The sequence below is a fragment of the Anoplophora glabripennis genome, unplaced genomic scaffold, assembly GCF_000390285.2.
Source record: "Anoplophora glabripennis isolate ALB-LARVAE unplaced genomic scaffold, Agla_2.0 scaffold31, whole genome shotgun sequence".
Taxonomy (NCBI): Eukaryota; Metazoa; Arthropoda; class Insecta; order Coleoptera; family Cerambycidae; genus Anoplophora; species Anoplophora glabripennis.
In genome coordinates this window covers 1,650,188-1,672,500 of record NW_019416897.1, presented here as the reverse complement: position 1 = coordinate 1,672,500, position 22,313 = coordinate 1,650,188, and the positions used below count along the sequence as shown (strand labels likewise).

The window sequence follows — 22,313 nt, the reverse complement described above, 5'->3', positions numbered from 1 at the left end:
AAAATGTCTTATTGAACCTAATGTATTTAGAACTAATTAAAGAAAATTTAAACCCTAAATTTGCTTCACTACCCAAATATAATAAATAAAATTGGACCTGTAATACATGTTAGCTTCATAAGATACGAAGCAAAGCATAAAGATTTAAAATACATATTTAGCTACCCATATTAGATGTAGAAAAAATGTACCTTTTTCACTTTGTATGCGGACGAAGCTTAAATTACCTATAGAATTTTATCACAAAAGGGACTAATAGACACGTTTGAACATGGACCAATTCAAAATTTAATAAAAGGAGACATTATTTTTCCATCTATTTCAGAAATTTCATCAAGTTTTTGCGTGCCATGATTAAAAATTATGGTAATTTTTACAAAATCAAGTCTTGAATTTTATTAGGTATTTATGAGGATATTCCTTCTTTCGGTATAATAGAAAACATCATTATTCATGAAGACAACAATACAATTTGTTTTCATTGCTATTTATTAATTACTTTACATTATGATTTGCATCTTCTGAGAAGATCTGAAAAATTTGTAACGGGGTAGACATTAAAACTTTAGGAAGAGTTAAACCTACCATACTGCACTTGCACACCGCCTTGGAAAAATTATTTATATTTTTGTGAATGTTATTTTATACATATACAGCTAAAGAATATTAATCCTTAAAATTGTTTCTTATATTTGTAATGTTTTGTGTATACTTTTATTTAAGAAGAAAATACATTCTATTCAAACATACTCATACTTTTATTTTAACCTTACCCTCTCTTCTCTAAAAAAGTTCCAAATTTTTATTCCAAAGAACTATTTTTCTTTAATTCAGAAGTTATAGTCTCATATTAAATAAAACCATTTATTTATATTTAAAAAACAATAATTTTCTTTCAAACATATATTTTGTTTTGTTAGAACGAATGTAGTGTTATATTAATTTTATAGTATTTTTAAAATAAAATTACAAATGTATTCTCTAAACCAATGAAAAATTTGTGTCAATTATTTCAATACATAAATATTTTTCATGTGAAGCGTTTATTACTTAATTGAAATAAATATTTTAAAGAAATAATATTCTTTGTTCAAATACATGTTTGCATTGCGGATATGGGAAGATATTATTTGTTTAGTTTAAATTTTACTGCATTGAATTAAACAATTATTTTTATGTGAGTATTTTTCATATTCATTCAACTGTTAAATATATAAAATTTAATATTCTATTTGATTTTCAGGTAGGTATAGTGAGAAATTCATTATTTTATCGATTACTTTTGTACCCCCGTCGCCGTTGCCAAAAAATTAAAAAAGTTCCCCTATATTAATTTTTTATCTTATAACTGAATATTAATTAGCTATCATAATACAAAGACTATGAGATATGATTAGGGCTGTAGAACTGGGCCGCGGGGATAAGCGTACGCATTGTTTATTAAAAAGTAACAAATACCATACCATAAACATATATTTTATCACCGCTGCGAATAAGTTTCGCTGAAACAAGAGTAGAAACATATCTGATGATGCGATCTATAATGCATTCTATCCAAATTGTGCAACCGATGGCAACGATGCGTAAAACAATTTAAGTGTTTCACAATGATACAATGACATAAATCTTATAATCATTGTTCACTTTATTTTATGTTGATCCTCACGCCTTTGGTGAGCTGCTAATTAGGTATATGATATTCCCGTGAACTAAAATTGGTTTACTTGGCGCATGATGTCACATGAAGGGTAATTTAAGTGGTATCATTAATAAAGTCCATTATTAGTTTTCCTTATGCACCTAATAAATAAAAATGATATAATTATATTCCCAGTATTATTTCGTAATTCGTGTGCAGCTTTTCTAGAATCTTTCATGAATTCTGACATATTATTTGGCAAAATTTTTTTATAAATCATTTGGTGGCCCTTATTTTTTTTGTTTAGCAAGTTCTGGGGCTATTACATAGTCAACTATTTTAAAATGCCTTGAACAAATCCAACCATCTTTGGTGATAAATATATTTACGTCCTCAAACTTCAACCCAATTTGTAATATATTTTCATTATTTGGAAAATGGAAAACATGATGTTCTTTTAAAGATCTGCTTTGGTTGCAATCAGAAACACAATCATATTAATGTAAATATGAAATTTGCACCAGTTTAGACGCAGACAATACGAAAGCCCGACACTTCCCGACAGACCGGCACCGACAATATCCACAAATCGGCACTTACTCTCCACATGACGTCATAACATGGCAGCGGAGATGCGCCATATCGTATCTCTTAGTCGTTGTATCATGGATAGCTATGATATAGAAAAATACAGATTTTTAATGACAGTTTGCTGTTTCAAATATGTATACAGGTTCTTTTATACATAAATCTAGTACCATATTTTTAAATTTGATAAGAAAAATTAAATTAATCTCAAAATCTATAAGAGACAGAATTCAGAGAGTGCTTTCATTTAAGCGATTTCCATCCCTTGTAATAGCCAAGATGATAAGTTTGACACGTAAATATCGGACACACTATAGTGTAGTAATATTATTTTGCTTCCTGTTCATTTCCAGCGTTTAGGTCAATAACAAATAGGTCAACTATTAGGAAACGGTTCGTTGTCACAAACTTGCGCCAAATTTTCATTGTAGTACGTCATTAGTTTCCGGCTATTATTGAATTAAAACAAAGTAATTATTTGATTAAGAAGGATGTTGAGAAAAATGGTGTTTACGTATCAAATGCAGTGTATCATACCAACAGGCTTAATGACCTATACAGGGTGTTTCAAATTGAAGCGTTATCTCGAAAACCGCGAGAGTTAGAGGCTCTACAAATAATTGTTTATTTTTTCGGAACTACCAAAAATATTTCTTTCCATTGACCGCCCCATGACCTGTAATTATACATATTTTCTTGTTAGATGTCAAAGTATTTTACATTCACAAACAATAGGCAGTTCAATTACTTCACGTTCGTTACAACAAGTACAATACGAATGAAGTGGAAGCGGATGTGAAGTAATTGAGTTCGTGAAGTATTTGCGGACGTAAAGATATTGATTAACAAAGCAAAGCCAAATTATTAGGGTCGATGGAAATTTAATAAATACCTACTAATAATTTAATTAAAAAGTGAAGGGTCATACAAAAATAATGTTAGTTAAGTTTATCGCAGTCACTGACTACCTCGTTATTAAAATAGATCATAGATGTCTCAGGTGTCTTAACATTTCAGTGAAGTATGGTGCAGTTGATATATTAAGAATAGTCTCGATTGTATTACTATAGATTACAACGACGCGTTACTACAAAAACATGCTATCTCAAATTTAGGTTGGAAAACATGCTAGCTAAAATTGTAGTTAGAAAACATGCTACCTTAAATTAAGCTTAGAAAACATGCTAGCAGAGATCTTTAAGTAAAAACATGCTATCTCACACAAAAGTAGGTTTGAATAGAAATTTAAGTTGGCTGCATTGGTGTTGAAATGCACAATGAATGATTGAAACCGTACACTTATAATAAATGTATACAATATATTTTTCAAAAAGTAAGGAATATTTACACTGTTTATTTTATTTTTTCATTCAAGATGTTTCAATTAATTTTGTTAAGTTACTGTTATAGGTAAACGACAAAATTGTTAATTAAAAAATAGAATAATATGCAGTATGCGTAACACGTATATTACTCGACGTATTTCGAAATAACAAATTATTATCAAACTTACTTTTGTGTGAAATAGCATGTTTTTACTTAAAGATCTGTGCTAGCATATTTTCTAAGCTTAATTTGAGGTAGCATGTTTTCCAAGTACAATTTTAGATAGCATCTTTTCCAAGCTAAATGTGGTAGCATGTTTTCGTAGTATAGGTATCATAATATTGGTTAAATTTAAAGCAGATTGGAACAATCAAGCAGGAAGCTAACTAAGTCTACTTCCGGTTTAACACTCTGTATTTCATAATCGAAAAATTTCCAGACGTCTATAGAACTTTTTTAATTCAAGGCGTCAAGCATTTAAGTAACATCCGTTACGGTTTTCCTTTTAATTTGTTTTTTTTTTTGTTAATTTAAGGATCAGTATATGTATACAGGGTGTGCCGTAAAGTATGTTACAAACTTTGGGTGGTGATAGTACATAAAAAATATGACTAAAAACTCTAATAAACATAACCTCTTAAACGCACCGTTTTGAAGTTATTATAGGCCTTAAAAGGTGCAACTACAAAAGTAGTTTTTGTGACGTAACTCTTTGTTGGAAAAAGAAAACTTAATGAAATTTTCAGGGGCTAATCAGCTTTAGGAAATCAATAAATAATACGGATATGAATAAAATCGAGAAAGCAGAAGGGTGTTTTTTTATCACCCTGTATCCTATTTTTTGACAACAAAAATTTTTCTGCAAAGATACAGCAAATATCATTTTTAGAAAGACCATTGAATTTAGAAATTTTTTTGTCTCTTGTGTTTTTTATGTAAAATGTTTAGTTTTCTAGTAAATTTACAAAATGCAGAGAGATGAGTGCTTCCGAATTATTTACATACATTTCTTAAGCCTAGTGAATTTTTAAGAATACAATCAATTTCCAAAATAATTTTTTTAATTAAGTAACAAAAACAAAACTAAAACAAAATATGTTATTATAATAAATGTTGAAATTGACCTCCTTCTGCATTGATACATGCTGTCAGTCTCTTTATAAAGTTAAATCTGACTCTTTGGAATATGAATAGACTATTTCTTATTAAATTAAAGGTTTCTACAATTCGCAGTCTAAGTTGATCTTCTGTATCAACAGGGGTTGCATAAACTTGAGATTTCGCGTGTCCCCAAAGATAAAAATCGACAGGATTCAAGTCCGGTGATCGCGGTGGCCAGGCTATTGGTGCATTATATCCTCTTCCAATCCATCGATTAGGAAACCGCATATGTAGATACTCTCTAACATGAACACTGAAATGCGCAGGTGCCCCGTCATGGAGGTACCACATGTATTGTCTCAAATTTAAAGGAACATTTTCCATTAACTCAGGGAGATGGTTTTCTAGGAAGTTTAAATATTCTACTGCATCAAGCCTTTGAGGTAGAAAGAAAGGCCCGAGCAAATAGTCACCTATTATTCCAGCCCATATGTTGACTGAGAATCGGTATTGGTGATGACTATCAATGTTAGCATGAGGATTTTCGTCTGACCATGCATGTGCATTGTGCAAGTTCAGTAAACCATCTCGTGTAAAGGTGGCTTCATCGGTAAATAAAATAGAGCTAATAAATTCTACATTATGTTGGTGATGGTTAAGTATTATTCGGCAGAATTCTAGGCGTCGGGGAAGATCTTCAGGCATTAAATGTTGCACTTTTTGGAGATGGTAGGCATAAAGGCCGTTTTCCTTCAAAACACGCCAAACTGACATTCTGGAAAGCTGTAACTGATTAGCTGCCCTTCGCACACTTTCTCCCGGATTTTGTTCAAAAGATCTCAAAATTTGTTCATCTTGCGCGGGTAGTCTTCTAGCAATTCTACCACAATGTATGTAACGGGGTACCACACTACCAGTTTCAATAATCCGTCTGTGAATCCGAGTAAATAATTGTGTAGACGGCTGACGTCTCTGCGGATAACGTTCTATGTATGTTCTTCGAGCAGCTGTTGCATTTCCATTACATAATCCATAAATAAAATGCATTTCGGCATATTCTTGATTAGTAAAACGATTGTTATCCGCCATTGTACTCACAAATTAATAATTCGTCAACAGACACGATTAAAATATGGTAACAAATGTCAACTATGTTAAAAGTGACAGGCGCCTACTTTTTGAATACGTCAAATTTAACACCTAGCGGTGAGTAAACTCCCTTTGCATTTTGTAAATTTATTAGAAAACTAATCATTTTACATAAAAAATGCAAGAGACAAAAAAATTTCTAAATTCAATGGTCTTTCTAAAAATCTTATGATATTTGCTGTATCTTTGCAGAAAAATTTTTTTTGGCAAAAAATAGGATACAGGGTGATAAAAAAACACCCTTCCGCTTTCTCAATTTTATTAATATCCACATTATTTATTGGCTTCCTAAAGCTGACTAGTCCCTGAAAATTTCATTATGTTTTCTTTTTCCAACAAAGAGTTACGTCACAAAAACTACTTTTGTAGTTGCACCTTTTAAGGCCTATAACTTCAAAACGGTGCGTTTAAGAGGTTATGTTTATTAGAGTTTTTAGTCATATTTTTTTATGTACTATCACCACCCAAAGTTTGTAACATACTTTACGGGACACCCTGTATATACATTAATGTATCCTATCTAGGGAACAGGTGGAACAAACAATATTTGTAAAGGAATATATTCATGATTTCTTTATTGATTTAGTAACTTGTTTTGGTTTAGCCGTTGTCTAGAGAACGACATATTTCGTTGCTACCAACACACTTCATTTCTCACGGAAACCATATAAAGGACTGTGCTCAATTTTCTTCGAATTGAACATTTTAAAATTTTTAACGGCTACAACATGACATTGTCTTGGGAAGACAAAGAAGTCAGGTTCGACATACCGTATTCGTAAGTGGAAATATGTCAAGGAAAATAATTTTGTATAGGAATAAAGGTGCTTTTATTCTAGGGATATGCGGTTAATTTTGGGAGAAAAAGTTATAGACAGAATGGAGAACATCGAGGATACGAAGGGAAACGGTGGGGACAGGGGCAGATTGATAGTTACAAATATCAGGATTCTGTGGCATTCGGTAACAAGTCCTAGAGTAAATTTATGTAAGGATTTTATTTATTTATAAACAGAAATAAGTTTCTCATAACAATTAATGACATTGGTATTGTTTGCAGCTATCGGATTTGGATCTATAATATCTATTAATACTAAAACAGTTAATTCGGTAAGTATCCTTTCGCCCATGAAAATTGTTACACAGATTTAAGGATAAATTACACTGTTAAAAAATTAAAACAGTATCGTTGCCATGAATTGTATAGATCAAAAAACATATTTCAAATATCTGGTAATAGAACTCATCTCAATAAGGAAAGAATTCCTATAAAAATGAGTTGGTAAAATTTTAAGTATTAAACAATATATTGATATTAAAACAACTTTGTTTCTATATCTATGGAAAATAGGGCTGAGTTTCTGTACATTCTAACGATTCTTAGCAATTTTTAGAAAAAAACAATCAATTTATAGTCTAGTTGAAATATATCATAAACCCTGAAAATTTTAAAAATTATTAGTAGATATCATTTTATTGCACATTATGACGGTGAAACGAATATAGACTGACAATATAAAAAAAATGATTCGAAAAAAGTGACGCTAAGATGGCAAATTTCAAATAAGTGACAAAATTACGTTGTTTTTTCACTTTTTTACTGTCCATGAAAACTTAGACTATCTACCGGAAAATTAGTTATTTCATGTTGTATGCAATTAAGTTACCTATAATTTAAGGTACCCAAATTCATATTTCACCAATTTGTTAACTGTAAAATAAAGTCCGAACGCGGAAAAATTAGTTGGCGAAAATTGTGCATTATTATTGCAAAAAGCGATGGATGTTTGATCAAATTGGTCCATATTTCGTAGTTTGTCCTTATACAATTATTATCTCTTTTTTTATTTGTGTGTTATATACTTTAGACAATTTTCGATAGTTTGTATGAACAAAGTCTTATGAAAAAAATATATTATTATTATGATGTTGACCATTGGATTGACCATCTTTTCCATACATTTCATCAACATCTAATTGAAGAAATATGACTTTAGGTACCTTAAATTGTAGGTAATTGCCTACAACATAGAATAACTATTGTTCCGACGGGTCGCCTAGATTTTCATGGGCGGTTAAAAAAGTGAAAAGACACCTAATTTTGCCACTTATTTACAATTTGCCAACTTAGGGTTACTTCGTTCGAGTTAGTTTCTTGATATTATCATTCTACATACTCTTCCATGCAATAATATGTATATAAGAGTGTCCCAAAAGTGACGCCCGTCCTTCTAGGATTTGATTAAGGAGACAAAAATGAATTGAAAATCAAGAGTGGAAAATTTTCCGATGATTTTCCTTCAAAAATTCAAAAAAGTAAAAAAGTGAAAATCCATTTTTTTTTTCTCAAAACTGAGGTCTATGGTTATGGGAACTAAGACATAATTTATAACCAATAGTAGATAAGTATAGTTTTCGATTGTCGGTTGTACCTGGGTATAAGGAATCATTTTAACCTGAAAAGGATAGAGAAAAACATTTTAATAATAAAACATAAACTAAAACCATAATGTCCTTAAATAATAGACATTGTTTTTACAAATGGTGTTCAAATAAGTTGCCTTTTACTTCAAGACAAAGATTATCACGATTCAACATTGAAGCATGAACTCTTTGTAGCATCTCTTGGTCTATTAACGTGACAGCAGCGTATATACGGACTATTAATCTTTTCTTTTAAATAACCCCAAAAGGAAAATCTAGGGGATTCAGATCTGGTGATCCAGGAGGCCATGGTCCACCTCTTCCAATCCATCTCTCTCGAAAGTTTTGATTCAGATAATTTCATTTTCGTAAACCATAATGTGATGGAGCTGCATCATGTTGAAACCAATAATTTAGTCTAACTGCTAACGGAACGTCATGCAGCAATGGCAATGGTAAGTTTCCATTTAAAAGCATACAGCTGCAGCAAATACAGCTTTGAACTACATGAATATTTAATAACCCAGCCCAAATGTTTATTTTTAGTTTTTTTGAATAATTTTTTGAATAACTTGGCAAAGAAAAACAATCGGAAAATTTTCCACTCTTGATTTTCGATTTGTTTTTGTCCCCTTAATCAAAACCCATAAGGACGGGCGTCACTTTTGGGACACCCTGTATAATAATATTTTTTTTACGTTCAAACTCTAATTTGACTGGACTATTATTGTAATAGACAAATATAGACATAGATGGTAAACCAAACTTGTTCTTTTTTTATTAATTAATTGGCTTGTAGAATTTTTATATTCTATTATTAACAGTTTCTTAGGCCTATAATTATACAGAATTTCGTGGGTACTCTACGTAATGTGTTTGTTCCAAAAAGGTAATAGAAGCCCTAGAACTTTGTTCATTTTCTCGTAATGAAAGCAAAAAAGGTAAAGAGGTAGAACATTCAGTGAATAACACTGAATAAGGTTTATATTTTTGTATTTACAATATTTCTTTGCTTATGTGTCTCAAATTTGATGTTTTCTAATCTGTGTTCATCGACACTATTGATTTTATAACCTAAGCCTTCTCGAGACTATTTTGTCGTATTTTTCTCAGTAGTAGCTCAAAGTCATAAGGAGTTTCATGAACACTGCATATCTTAAATTAACGGATAAACTAGTTTTCATCATGTTTGGGAAATGTATTCAAAAGTGCAGGAAAATTTTAAGACATGTGTGTCAGCTTTAACATACATATATTATGGAATAGAAACAGATGTAAAAATTAGCAATATTTTTTAATATTTTATTTCGATATTACAATTTTTTAAATAATTTTTAGTAATGTTACATTTATTACAATTTCAGAAGCTGAAAGGGACTACCCAAGCCCTGCAAATGCTCACCACATCTGAAGGTACACGTTACGAATTTCTCTTCACAAACCTGGTCCCTGGTAACATGCGGCATTTCACATCAGTCATGGGCGTCCACAAGTAAGATAGAAGGTTATCAAAAATAAAAGCTATATTTTAAAAATCCTCTACGCGTCACTTGCAGAGCTTACAACTCCTCGAAACTGTACAGGGAACTGAGACTGAGGGGCGCTGTCGTTCACAACAAGCAGCTGAAAATGCTTTCATTGGAACAAGTTTTTTCCACAGTTCATGGTGTTTGGAATCTTTCCAGTGACCAAGGAAGTCTTGGAACGTTCATTATCACCAATGTAAGAGTCGTGTGGTTTGCAGACGTCAATGAAGCCTTCAACGTGTCGCTGCCGTATCTCCATATTGATGGAGTGAGTAGAAAGTGCAAAATTAATTTTTATCAGTAACATAGGCACACGAAACAAATGAGTGGTCTATTCTTTTGATCAGATCCTGTATTGTTACGTTACGAATCTTAAGTCAATGTCCTCCAAATTCTCAAAACAATTCCCACTTGCGAATGAGTTTGATGATTGTATGATTGTAATGTCGTGGGAGAAGCTGGTCAGTATATTGCATTCCATAACTCTACCTCCATAATTTAGAACCCACTGAACACGAATCTGGACACTACAAGGAATACGAAGAGGGAGATGATGACAGTGAAATGGATAACGAAGGTGATATGTATACGGTGGGATAAAAAAAAAACATTCACAACCTAAGTTTACCAAAAGATGGAGCTAAATATTTAACTAGAGATCTGAAAAAAATCTTCTATCTGAAGGAATGAAAGCTTATTTGTTTAATAAAACGGGTCAATTAAAGTCAGATATCACGAATTTTCAAAAAATAACAGATTCGCGCCAAATTTGAAATACGGGAGTTTTCGGGGTCGCTGATCACGGATCCGAGGTCAATTTTGCAAAATTCAAATTGGCGGATCCAAGATAGCCGAACAAATTTTCAAAAAATAACATTCGAGCCAAATTTGGTATACGGGAGTTTTTGGGGTTGCTGATCACGGACCGAGGTCAATCTTGCAAAATTCAAGATGGCGGATCCAAGATGGAATACCAAATTTTCAAAAAATAACACATTCGCATCAAATTTGGTATACGGGGGTTTTCGGGATCGCTGATATGAAATTGAGGTCAGAATTGCGAAATTCATTTAGGGCTTTCCGATGCGATACGATACCGATATTTTTGTAAATTATCGATATCGTATTGAATCATGATTGAATATTGTCTTGTATTGATATCGACAATATTATTTTTGTAATATTATCGTATCGATTTTGATTTCAATACGATATCGATACAATATTCAATATTTATTGATATAAAATAGTTGAAATTTATTTTTGTACTAGAAAAATTGCACTAAATTTGAATTTTTTACGTAAAAAATGTTAAAATTATACCAAATTCGAAAGTATAACATTTATATTAATTTATTTACTTAATTTGAATGAACATATAAGCTAAGATATAATATGAAAAACTCGGAAAAAAGTAAAAATATCTATAAAATATTTTATGGAGACAAGAACAAAAAACTTAAGTGTTAAAAGATTAAAATCGTTGTGAAATGAGATATAAAAGATTGATTAGTTATGCAATTGTAAAGGTGGCGCACGCGAATGATTTTTTCAAATTAGCCGAATTACGTATACGGCGCTCTGTGACATATACCATTGTTGTGAATAGGAAGAAGAGAGAGAGAGAAAAGAAGATAACCTCACGATGCGGTGCGTTGGCTGTGAGTGCGGCATTCTTTGTTAAGTATATTAGTGACGAGAATTTGTTTACAAATATGTATTTTCTTTTTTATAGATATTGTTTTATATATTTATTTTGTGCGATTCGCGCTTTTGTCGAAATCAATATTATTCGATATTATTAACAACACATTATTGACGATACAATAATTATCGTCAATATTTTAAAAGTTAATATCGTACTCTTAAAAATATTGTCAAAGAGAGTATTGTATCGATATCGTATCGAAAATCGATACAATATCGATACGATATCGATATTTTTATCGAATAACGGGAAGCCCCAAATTCATTTTGTAATATTTTTGTTTACTTTATAACCTGAGTAGTGAGTACCCAACCATGTTTTAACCTTCTTTTTTCGGCCATATCTTGTTCTTTTTTCGGTAAAAGATCTAGTCACGGTTTTTCTGCTGAATCTCAGGTAATAAAGTCCATGGTTAATTGATAAAATGTTTAAAAACGTATTTTGTAAATCCGATCTCGGATTAGTGATCAGTGACCCAGAAAACCTCCGTATACCAAATTTGGCTAGAATGTGTTATTTTTTGAAAATTTGGTCGGCCATCTTGAATCCGCCATCTTGAATTTTATAAAATTGATGAGGTTTTTTGTTTTTCAGGTTTCTATCAGAGACTCCAAGTTCGGAACAGCCCTGGTGATCATCAGCACGGAGATGAGCGGCGGCTACGTCCTAGGCTTCAAAGTGGATCCCGAAGAAAGGCTAAGACAGCTCTACAAAGAACTCACATCCTTACACACCGTGTACAGCACCAAGCCCATTTTCGGAGTGGAGTTCAACTGGTCCTCCAACAAAAACGATCTGGAGCAGAATAACAATCTGGTGGAGGACTATGACGCGATTGAAGAACCCCAAGGGGAGATGTCCAATACGATAGCGGCCTATCTGGCTGAGGAAGGGCACAAGAGTAGGTTGCCAGTGTACTCTCCGGAGCTCGGTTTGGCCGTGGAAAGCGTTAAGGAGGGGTACACACTGCAGAAGTTATGGGAAGTGATTCCTTCTTAGATATGGACCGATAAATAAGCAATATGTTTCGTTGGTGATCAGAACAGTATTACCACCGAATATTTTTGGACATACAGGGCCATTTTGCTTATAAAGCAGAGATAGGAATGAACCATTATTTGTGTCTCGTAGTTGCTAACTATCTAGATTGATTTTTCGAATTTATCCTATTTCTATTGGAGTAAAACTATTTCCAAGATTCTAAAATCTAAATTCTAAAATTCTAAATCAATTAATGTTAGGCATAATTTAACAATCAGTGGGATTAAAAATTTGTTTTACTTCTTGGGCTGCATTTTTCTCATGTTTACTTAAAATGATGCATTTTTTATACAAGTTTGTTCAAATTGTCGATATAAGTTCATAGGCAATGGTTTTAGAACATTTTTTGACTCACTGTGGATATGTTGACCTCAATAAACCCCCATTACGCTGTGCCTCATTGTTAATGAAACACCCTCTATATTAACTTGCAACCGGTTAGTACATATTATAATAAGTAATAATTAATAATTTATTACGATGTTAAGTATCTAAGTATTTTCAAAGACGCCTAAGTATTCAGTTTGAACAGATAAATTCATAAAACATTGAAATATCTAAGTAAATTTGGACACATTTATAATATGACATTTTATTGAATGAAGATTTTCAAATAGTAAATATGTTTAATGAAAACTCCTCTGGTAAAGAACTAAATATTAAAACTCTATTTATTGATTTTCTGATGTAACATAATGCAACAAAAAATAATTTTTCCCGGTACCTACTTAAGTCTGTTCAATGTAAAAAAACTTTACGCAAATTTCACTCAATTTTACTCAATAATGTATCAATTTCTGTCCACACCCGATTGAGCGAAATCTTCACTTTATTAGTATGAGTACAACTGAGTGAAACTATTTAGGCCAGTCATTATAGCGTTTTTTTTTTTGGGAAAAAATACTATTAGAAGTTTCTCGGCGGAATATTGTTCAGAAACGTGTTATAAACAAAATATCAAAAAATCAACTCGAGACTAGTTGGGAAACTTTGTTAAAACAATGGTCAAAATTATAGAAAAGTGGTTTTTTGACTCGCGTAAAAAAACTGTTATTCATAGAGAAAAAAGGTTTATACAAAAAAAAATAGGTATTAAATAAATCAGTAAAATAAGACAAGTCCGATTAAATTCTGACAATTTGTTTATGCGCAAAAGCTCAAAAATGGTCGGAATTGTCCCCTTTTTTCAATTGCTGATAATTAATGCAATTTTCATCGCAAACACTTGTAATTGTAAACAGGATATTTGAGGCTTTTTACACCCTTAATAAGTGGTAAAAATTTCAGCCCAAAAGCTTCATTAGCTTGGCGTTGGCGTAATTTGTTATCTAAGAAGATGCTATTTTCAATTCATTTTTCCCAAGCTCACAGGCGTTGTAGGGTTTCGATCATTAGTTGTTTTTGTACCTAAATAGTTGTATTCACATATGCATTTACTGACAATTTATTTTTTCAAATTTAATTTCTTTAAAAATGACTGAAAAAATGTTAATATTTATTAAATTGTTAAGTGCGCATGCTCCGCCTCGCTCTCCCCACTCGTTCGCTAGACCAAGTAATAGAACGCATCGCCGCTATCTTCTTTTTCGCAATTAAATAGTTGAATTCACCTTAATGTTAATGTAGAACATGGAAATATAGCTCTTAATATATACTCTCTCCAAATTTCGGCTCTTAATATTAATAACTAAGGTCACTTTGATTAAATGAAAAAAAAAATATATCTCAGCTTCTAATCAACTTACAACAACGATTTTTTTTAATTCGAAGAAAACTAAAGTATACAGGTTACTATTTCATTTTATAATAATTACCTATCTTAACAATTTAATAAATGTTAACATTTTTTCAAAGTAATTTTTAAACATATTAAATTTGAAAAACTAAATTCTCAGTAAATGCATATGTCAATACAACTATTTAGGTACAAAAACTAATGATCGAAACCCTATAACGCCTGTGAGCTTGGGAAAAATTAATTGAAAATAGCATCTTCTTAGATAACAAATTCCGCCAACGTCATACCAATGAAGCTTTCGGGCTGAAATTTTTACCACTTATTAAGGGTGTAAAAAGCCTCAAAAATCCTGAATTATAAGTGTCTGCGATGAAAATTGCATTAATTATTAGCAATTGAAAAAAACGGCAATTTTCGACCATTTTTGAGCTCTTGTGCATAAACAAAGTATCGGAATTTAATCGGACTTTTCTCATTTTATAGGCTTATTTAATACCTACCTTTTTTGTATAAACTTTTTTTCACTATGGTTTCCGAACAATATTCCGCAGAGAAACTTCTAATAGTATTTTTTTTTCCCGAAACAGGCTCTTTCATGTCTATAATAATGACTGGGCTAATTGCATCAGAAATGAGTGCGTTTTACTCAGATCCGAGTTACTGCTAACTATCAATTGAGCGACTTTTGATTCTATTCTGAGTATATAAAATCAATTTAGAGTTGACTTTTTCTCTAATATGATTTAAATTTACTATTATTGAGTCATTTTTTTACAAAGACTTGGTTTTTAATTTAATACTAAATATTGAGTGCAAAAATAAATCACTTATAAATTATTAATTAGGATATATAGTGTTGAAATTAATTCAGTTCGCGCCCTTCGCAGAGCCTCTTCCTGTCCTGGCTGAGACCTGCCAGCTGAGACCCGTCGCCGTCGGCTAAGGCTTGTTCTCTTGTCGATCACGCTTTTCTCGAGCATCTAACGGACCCCTATCAACTGTGGTCGAGATTACAAAAGCAATATGTAAGTGGTGCCATCTTCACGATGAGGACATTTACTCTGATTTAGGTACAAGTGCACCAAATACGAGTTTACGTGAAGAATTTATTTAAGGAGTACATATATTTGAGTGAAAGTACTCAGTCTTAGTTTAAATATAATCGCAAATAAGTAAAATGATCAAAATGCCCAATATTGAGTGAAAATGGAGTGAAAATGTACTCAAAAATTTCACTCAATGGATTGACGCCGAACCTTTATTGCTTTCACTCACACCGATTTTATTTTACAGTGTATACAGTAGCTTGAAAAATAATAACAAAAAAAAATATACATATATTATGTAAAAGTAAGTTGTTATTGGTGCTTATAAAAAAGTCATGTTACTTCTAGAGTGGTGCTGTATTTGATTGACAACAATAATAAATTCCAACCTTAGTTTACTGATCCAGATATTTCGGTAGTAAAATTTTCATGGTCATTATATGAGTAAACAATAATTCTGAAGATCCTTTTTCTGTATTTACTTAATATTTGCCTTTGTAATGGTAAAAGTTAAACATAAGCGTATTTGCTCATGTTCTCTACTTTGAATTTGATTGAGTACCTACATAATTCTGAAAAAATATTTGTACTGTTATTTTTCGAAACCATTTATATAAAAAAAGTGGAACGCCATTAAAATAATTTTTGTACGCACCATTCACATCTGAGAAATACCTACAGTTATTTATAGAGGCGCAAGAATACGGAATGGAATAAACAAACATGAATGTGTCGGCGTTTCGTTGTCAACAAAGCTCGAAGTTTTTCCATTTATATTCCGTATTTATATGCGAAAATGTAAATCCTCAGATATTAGAAATCAAAGAAAGCTTACATTTGCTTGTCTGTTTGGGAAAACATCCCCAGATAATTCCTTCTTTCAACTTTTGAACGGACGAGTCATATAAAGAGCAGGATCAACTCGACAGGGACCTAATATTACTCTAACAGCGACCCTGGTAACATCATAGATATGTTTTTCACCAACAAGTAAGTTCTATGTAGGCTTCTTGTATAAACATCAATGAAGTCACATGATTGTGTCGAAAAATTTAGATTTGTAACATTTTGTTTCTTTACAAATATTACTAGCTTTATATAACAATGAGTAAGAGCTTCAATATACCTGCCATTTCTTTAGGAAAATAGGACTGTACACCATCGGTATAATTTTGCTGTTGCTGGAATGGCTGTGCTTTGAGGAGTCCGTGGCACAACTGACCTTTTCCAGGAACTGGACGGGTCCTGGCAAACGAACCTTAGACACTTCAGACCTGCATTATAAGGTATCCACGAATTCAATATGCCACATCATGATGGTAAGGATACTTTTTTTAACAACATAGGTTCAGCAACATAGTCTCAAAAACATATTTACCTTTTAACTCTATGTTTTTCAGAATCAAATTCGGCAAATGGTGTCATGCGATAATCCTGTAGAAGAAGTTGGACCATTCTTCAGCGGAAAACTATGAAGTGGAGGCATTGGAACGGGGAAATTCTACATGTTTCAAATAATCTAAATATAAGAATTTAATAAAAACTAAAAGTCGTTTAAATTGTGTATTTATTTCATATGATCATTCTTTAATATAACAAAAGGAGGCGTTTTAATTGATATTATTTATTTATTATTTTAGTAAGGAAACATTTTATAAATTTGGTGGCAGGTTTGAATTTGTTTAATAAATATTTTTTAGTTGAAACTAGTATTAACAACTCTGACATTTTTACTTTATTATAAAGGTGTTGAGCCAATCTGAATAAATTTAAAAAAATCCTAATTCTCAGTATTGTGGAAAGCAGCCAGTTTTGTGCTACATGCACAGCTACACAGCTACACAGCACTAAATATAGTAAATAACGCAATATTTCAAAAAATATCTTGTATTTTTACTGTTCTAATTCACATCTGTGTCATGTAAAAATAGCCATTAGAGAAAGATCTAACTATCTCGTTTCAAAATTGTATTATTTCAATTGTACCACTTGGTTTTGTATTTTTTATATATAATTTCGATCTATTCATATTCATTAATTCCATCCACAAGGAGGTTACCTGAAGAAACAGCCTTAAATAAAATCTGGAAATGGTAAGATTTTTTTATAGTGGCTCTTTTCATTTGCTGGTCTTTGTAGGGTGATGTTAGAATAACAACGGTTACATTATTACATTTGAAAGATTACATTATTATCTCATATATTCTCCTATACAGGGTGTTCTACAAACTCTTTAACAAACTTTGTCTATCATTTTTATGAGGCTACTTTGATTGAAATATGAAATTACATTTTTTAAAATGCTTCTAAACAAAAACGAATTGAACCTATGTTCATATAAGAAAACATGTTTGAAATTGACCCAGGTACCATCTGTCACAGAGTTTGTAGAACACCCTGTATTAATAATTCGATATAATTAGGGCATATATAATCCATATAATAGTTGTTTTCGAAATGTCAACGGTTAGGTATTTTGTCTGTGATTTAGATATTTTTGTGTATATATATTAAATTTTTAGTATCAAAAACATTGTCTAACTTTATTTGATAGAATTTAAAAAAAAAACCAACAAACAAAACAAATTTTTTGAATTTGTTTGAATTAGCTTTACACCTGTTCCTTTATAATAGAGTCATAATAAGTCTGTTTTTGCAACACAAAAAGATTAATAGGTAATCGATTGAAGAAAAACGGAGATCATGTTCAAGAAAATATTTTAAAACAACAAAACATAAATTGTTTTGGCAAATTTTAAGTTTAATCAAGCAATAAAACGATTAAAGTATTTGTCTAAAGCTAAAGTATACTCTCCTAAATATACATTTAATAAAACGTTTTGGAATATCTTAAAAATAAGAAATATAACGAAATAGTAACAGTTATTATCTAAAACTACCCTTCACACAAAACACTTGATTTAAATAACAGGTACGGCTTAAATTAGCTTCCTGACGTTATCAAAATTAAATTAATTAAAAATATGATAAAATATCTACAAAGATTTTTAAAATATCAAATAAAAATACAGTTCTAATGTACTGTCCATCCTGAAACCTTAGGAGGTCATTTTAAGACTACTCTGAATAAGAATTTATTCCTATTACATTTTCATCTAATAACACAGGGCGTTAAAAAAAGAGAGTAGCATTCTCTGAAGGAGCAGGGTAAATTAAAAAATTATTCTACTCAATAGGAAAATTGCAAAATGTGATCTTAAAATTCTTTTAACGGTATGCACAACACAAAATTAGATTTTTTGGTTTAATATGTGATCCTAAAAATTGTACAAAATTACGAGTTAATTCTTTATCGTAAGTTTTTATAAAACAGTATGTTGGGGTTTTCAGTAAAAATACGTTTATTTTCTGTTTAAATAAATTCATTTTTAGAGTCAAAGGTCAGGTGCACTTTGATTTTCATTGTTTGCTTGTGTTGTAATTTGATAATACATAAGTAATGCCATTGTAGTCATTGTACTCTATACTCCAATGCAGAAATGGCAAATATGCCTTATGTATGGATGTTAAAATGGTAATAGACTTGACAGTGGATATACAGGGTGCCCCAGTGTGAGCGTACAAAAATCACCAGGGAGTAGACCAGACTCTCACTGAGTTGCAGGTTGTTGTTATAAAAAAAATAACAACTTTCCGCAATAACTCAAAAACCCTTTCCCTGAAAGGATTTCAGGGATTTAAGTAATTTTTAAGTGTACAACTATTAAACATCATTCATCACATGATCCTTTCGATCTGATGCCAGGGGCGGCCTAGGCCCACTTGTCCTCAAGGTTATATATTCATAACTTTTGCCTATCCTAATTTTATGTAATTTGATTAAGTGTTTCTGAATCTCCAATCAATTCTGAACAAAAAATGTGCCTTTCTTTCATAGCTCAAAAATGAACCGTTTTCGAGTAAATTGAGTCTAAATAATGAAGCTAGTACATGTTGTTCTAAAATGTTTGCACCTTCCAAATTACCTTTTATTTTGGTATTTCCAATTTTAACACTCCCGGTCCCACGGACTCGTTGGAAAACTCGTTGAAATACCGTAAAGGTTGTCTTCTGTTTCGAAACCTACCTAGATATTCTCGTGAGACCGCCAATGAATTTCCATCACAGAAACCGTAGACAAATATCAAACCGGCATACTCGTTGTTGGAAAATTCCATTATACTTAATATCTTATTGTTTTGTAATAACAATAATAATAATAATTTTTCTACAAATTAATGCACTTTTGACACAATTTACTCGTTTTTTTTTTGAGATATGAAACAAGAGCACATTTTTTGTTCAGAATTGATTGTAGAGGGTTTTTGAGTTATTGCGAAAAGTTGTTATTATTTTTTCTAAACAACACCCTGTAACTCAGTGACAGTGCATTGCAGAAAAATATTTTGGTCTGGTCTACTCTCTGGTAAATTTTTCTTAAGCTCACACTGGGACAGCCTGTATATGCTGATGCTTATCTTAATCGTCCAGTTTCTTATGTTAGACCAGACTTCTTCAGCGAAATTCTGGAATACCGTAATATTTGATAAAAACTCTATTCACTTTAGAAGACCTAGATCTGTTTTCACAAAGGTGGTAGGAAAACAAATGTTGAAGGAAGGGGGGGAAATTCTGGAAATAGCGCTAGGGTGATTGTTGTGTGATTGTGATGACTGTATCTCTACTACATACAAATATACAAGTATTTAATGTGATATTAACATTTTGTAGATGACTCTTGAAAACTGCGTGAATTTTTTTTTAAGATGTATCATACGTTTATGTAAAAATGACTTTCTTCCGTCAGACGTTTCTTGATACAGATGAGTGTGTCATGAATGTAATGAACATCTTGATGAAGAAAATACATAGCTCACTGAATAGTATCATGAAATGGTAGATATCTTGAAAAAAATTGTGTAAATATTATATATGGTATATCATTTCAAATTTTAGACAGGTCGCAAAAATCGAAATATATGTATATGTTTATTGTATATAGGGCCTTAAGTTTAAAAAATATGTTTAGATAATAACTGAAATACCGGAAATTATAGACAAATATCGAAAAAAATATAATCGCTTATAAAAAAACTAATTTCTTACAAAAACTTGTATTCAAGCAAACATTTTCTCAAAAAAATGTTTGTTCAAAAATGACAAACGCTTTGTATCTCTTTTATCAATCAAGAGATGGCGATGCGAATTTCGCCTCAACTTTTCTGGAAAACAGAGTCCGTCTCTATCTCTAAGAATATCCACACAGTGGCGCCGCGTGAACATTGATTGAATGTGTTCTGCTTAGGGTTGTTACATTTGTTGAATTGAATTCCGGGATATTAAGTGCCCGGAGTCTCTAAATGGCGCCGCAGGCGAAAAATTTTAAAATTTTCAAGGTCACGCGTTTTCCTGGCACTTCTGAATTTCAAGGAACAATGAATTTATAAAAAAAATACAGATTTTCACAAGAATGATTTTTGAAATTGATACCTTTTTGAAATATCCATTTACGAATTACCTACTGATGGTATAATAAATTGGAATAAACTAAATATATTTTATTAAATTATTGAATATTGTTTATCAAAAAAAACCGTTTGTGAAATTTACCAACGATTCAACGAATTTTAATTTTCCTCGGCGTGTTATGATTTTTTCTTTATCTTTTTATATATATACATTATATTATATTCCGGGAGTTATACGTGCAAATCCGAAATCCGGGACCATACAGCTGATTCCCGGTACAATCACAGAAAATCCCGGTCATACCAATGTGGCTAGATGTTCTTTTAAAATGTCGTCAAGATCTACACCAAAATTTATGAGTCCACGAAACACATCAGGGTTGTCCGAATGTCCTGTCTCGTCGTGTCCGAGAAGTGCTAATTCGAAAGCTCCGCAAAATTTTATGCAATCTATGATTTTAAATAATACATGACTATTTTTCATTACCTGTTCATATGTTTCCGTATATTATCCCAATATGCAGAATCTAACTGACTTCTTATGTTTATTTTACCTAAAGACTTAATGACTTAAATCTTTCACACTGTATATTGTCCATGCTTTATCCCCACCGAAATGTAAGCACGGAAAACAAAACAGTGAATATTTTAAATCACACCCGCACACCCACTCTGCTTTTGTGTATACATTATTGTTTTTTTATAACTTTTACTTCTTTTATTTTTAGTTTATCCTCATCAGGCAGAGAACCAAATAAAGTTTTTTTTTAAAACGAAACGCTATTCATTTTAATAACTATAATATCCGTAGACGCCTAAACGAAAATATTCACACATGCCGCTCGCAGAAATAAACCACCACATACCACGTACGAAATATTACTGCATTTACTGCATACTGCAGCGCAGTGGCTGTCACTATTGCAGCCGCAAAAGCCCCTATCTCCGTGTACTGGGTCACGTGCCTGATCAGCCAATAAAAACAAAGGACGCATATAATTGTTCGCTGTCCACACATTGTGTATATGAGGTTGCATATATTAAGGAGCGTAGTTCGCGTCACAATAAATAATAATATAAGCTCCTAGATTTATTTTAGCGCGAGTACATTTGGATTCTTTAAATATTTTGTTGATATTTAATATGATTAAATACATAAAATTTTATGTGTTCTGCAGCTCCGCAGCTCTTATGGTAAAACCGCCACTGTATCCACATATTAAAAGTATACGACTTTAGGATTAATTTATTAAAACAGTCAAAATAGTTAAGTACATACATAATACCATTGTATAAGTAATTTACTTATACAATGATAATACCCTTTTATCTCTAAAAACATAAATATATAGATAGTTGTTTATCCGAGCCTTTTTAATTATTTAATGTGTACTTCCAATTATCAATGTTTTTACAACACCTAATTTCTACACAAATACTGGCATCAGCCCTATGAACCCAAGATTTCTAATTATAAAAGTGACGAGAAAGGAATTAACTTATGAATAATTCGCATAAATTTTTCACAACCAAATCGAAAATCTGAATGGAATAAAGCG

At 31.5% G+C, this 22,313-nt stretch overlaps 1 protein-coding gene across 1 annotated transcript; it reads left to right on the top strand.

Annotated features, from left to right (window-relative positions):
• Nucleotides 1-6,531: 6,531 nt before the first annotated feature.
• Nucleotides 6,532-12,713, top strand: LOC108905717 (Bardet-Biedl syndrome 5 protein homolog). The gene is made up of 6 exons (XM_018708700.1): nt 6,532-6,581; nt 6,643-6,791; nt 6,864-6,913; nt 9,592-9,719; nt 9,784-10,021; nt 12,056-12,713. Exons 1-6 carry the CDS (start codon nt 6,532-6,534, stop codon nt 12,458-12,460), a joined length of 1,020 nt encoding a protein of 339 aa, XP_018564216.1. The 3' UTR covers nt 12,461-12,713.
• Nucleotides 12,714-22,313: the final 9,600 nt, after the last annotated feature.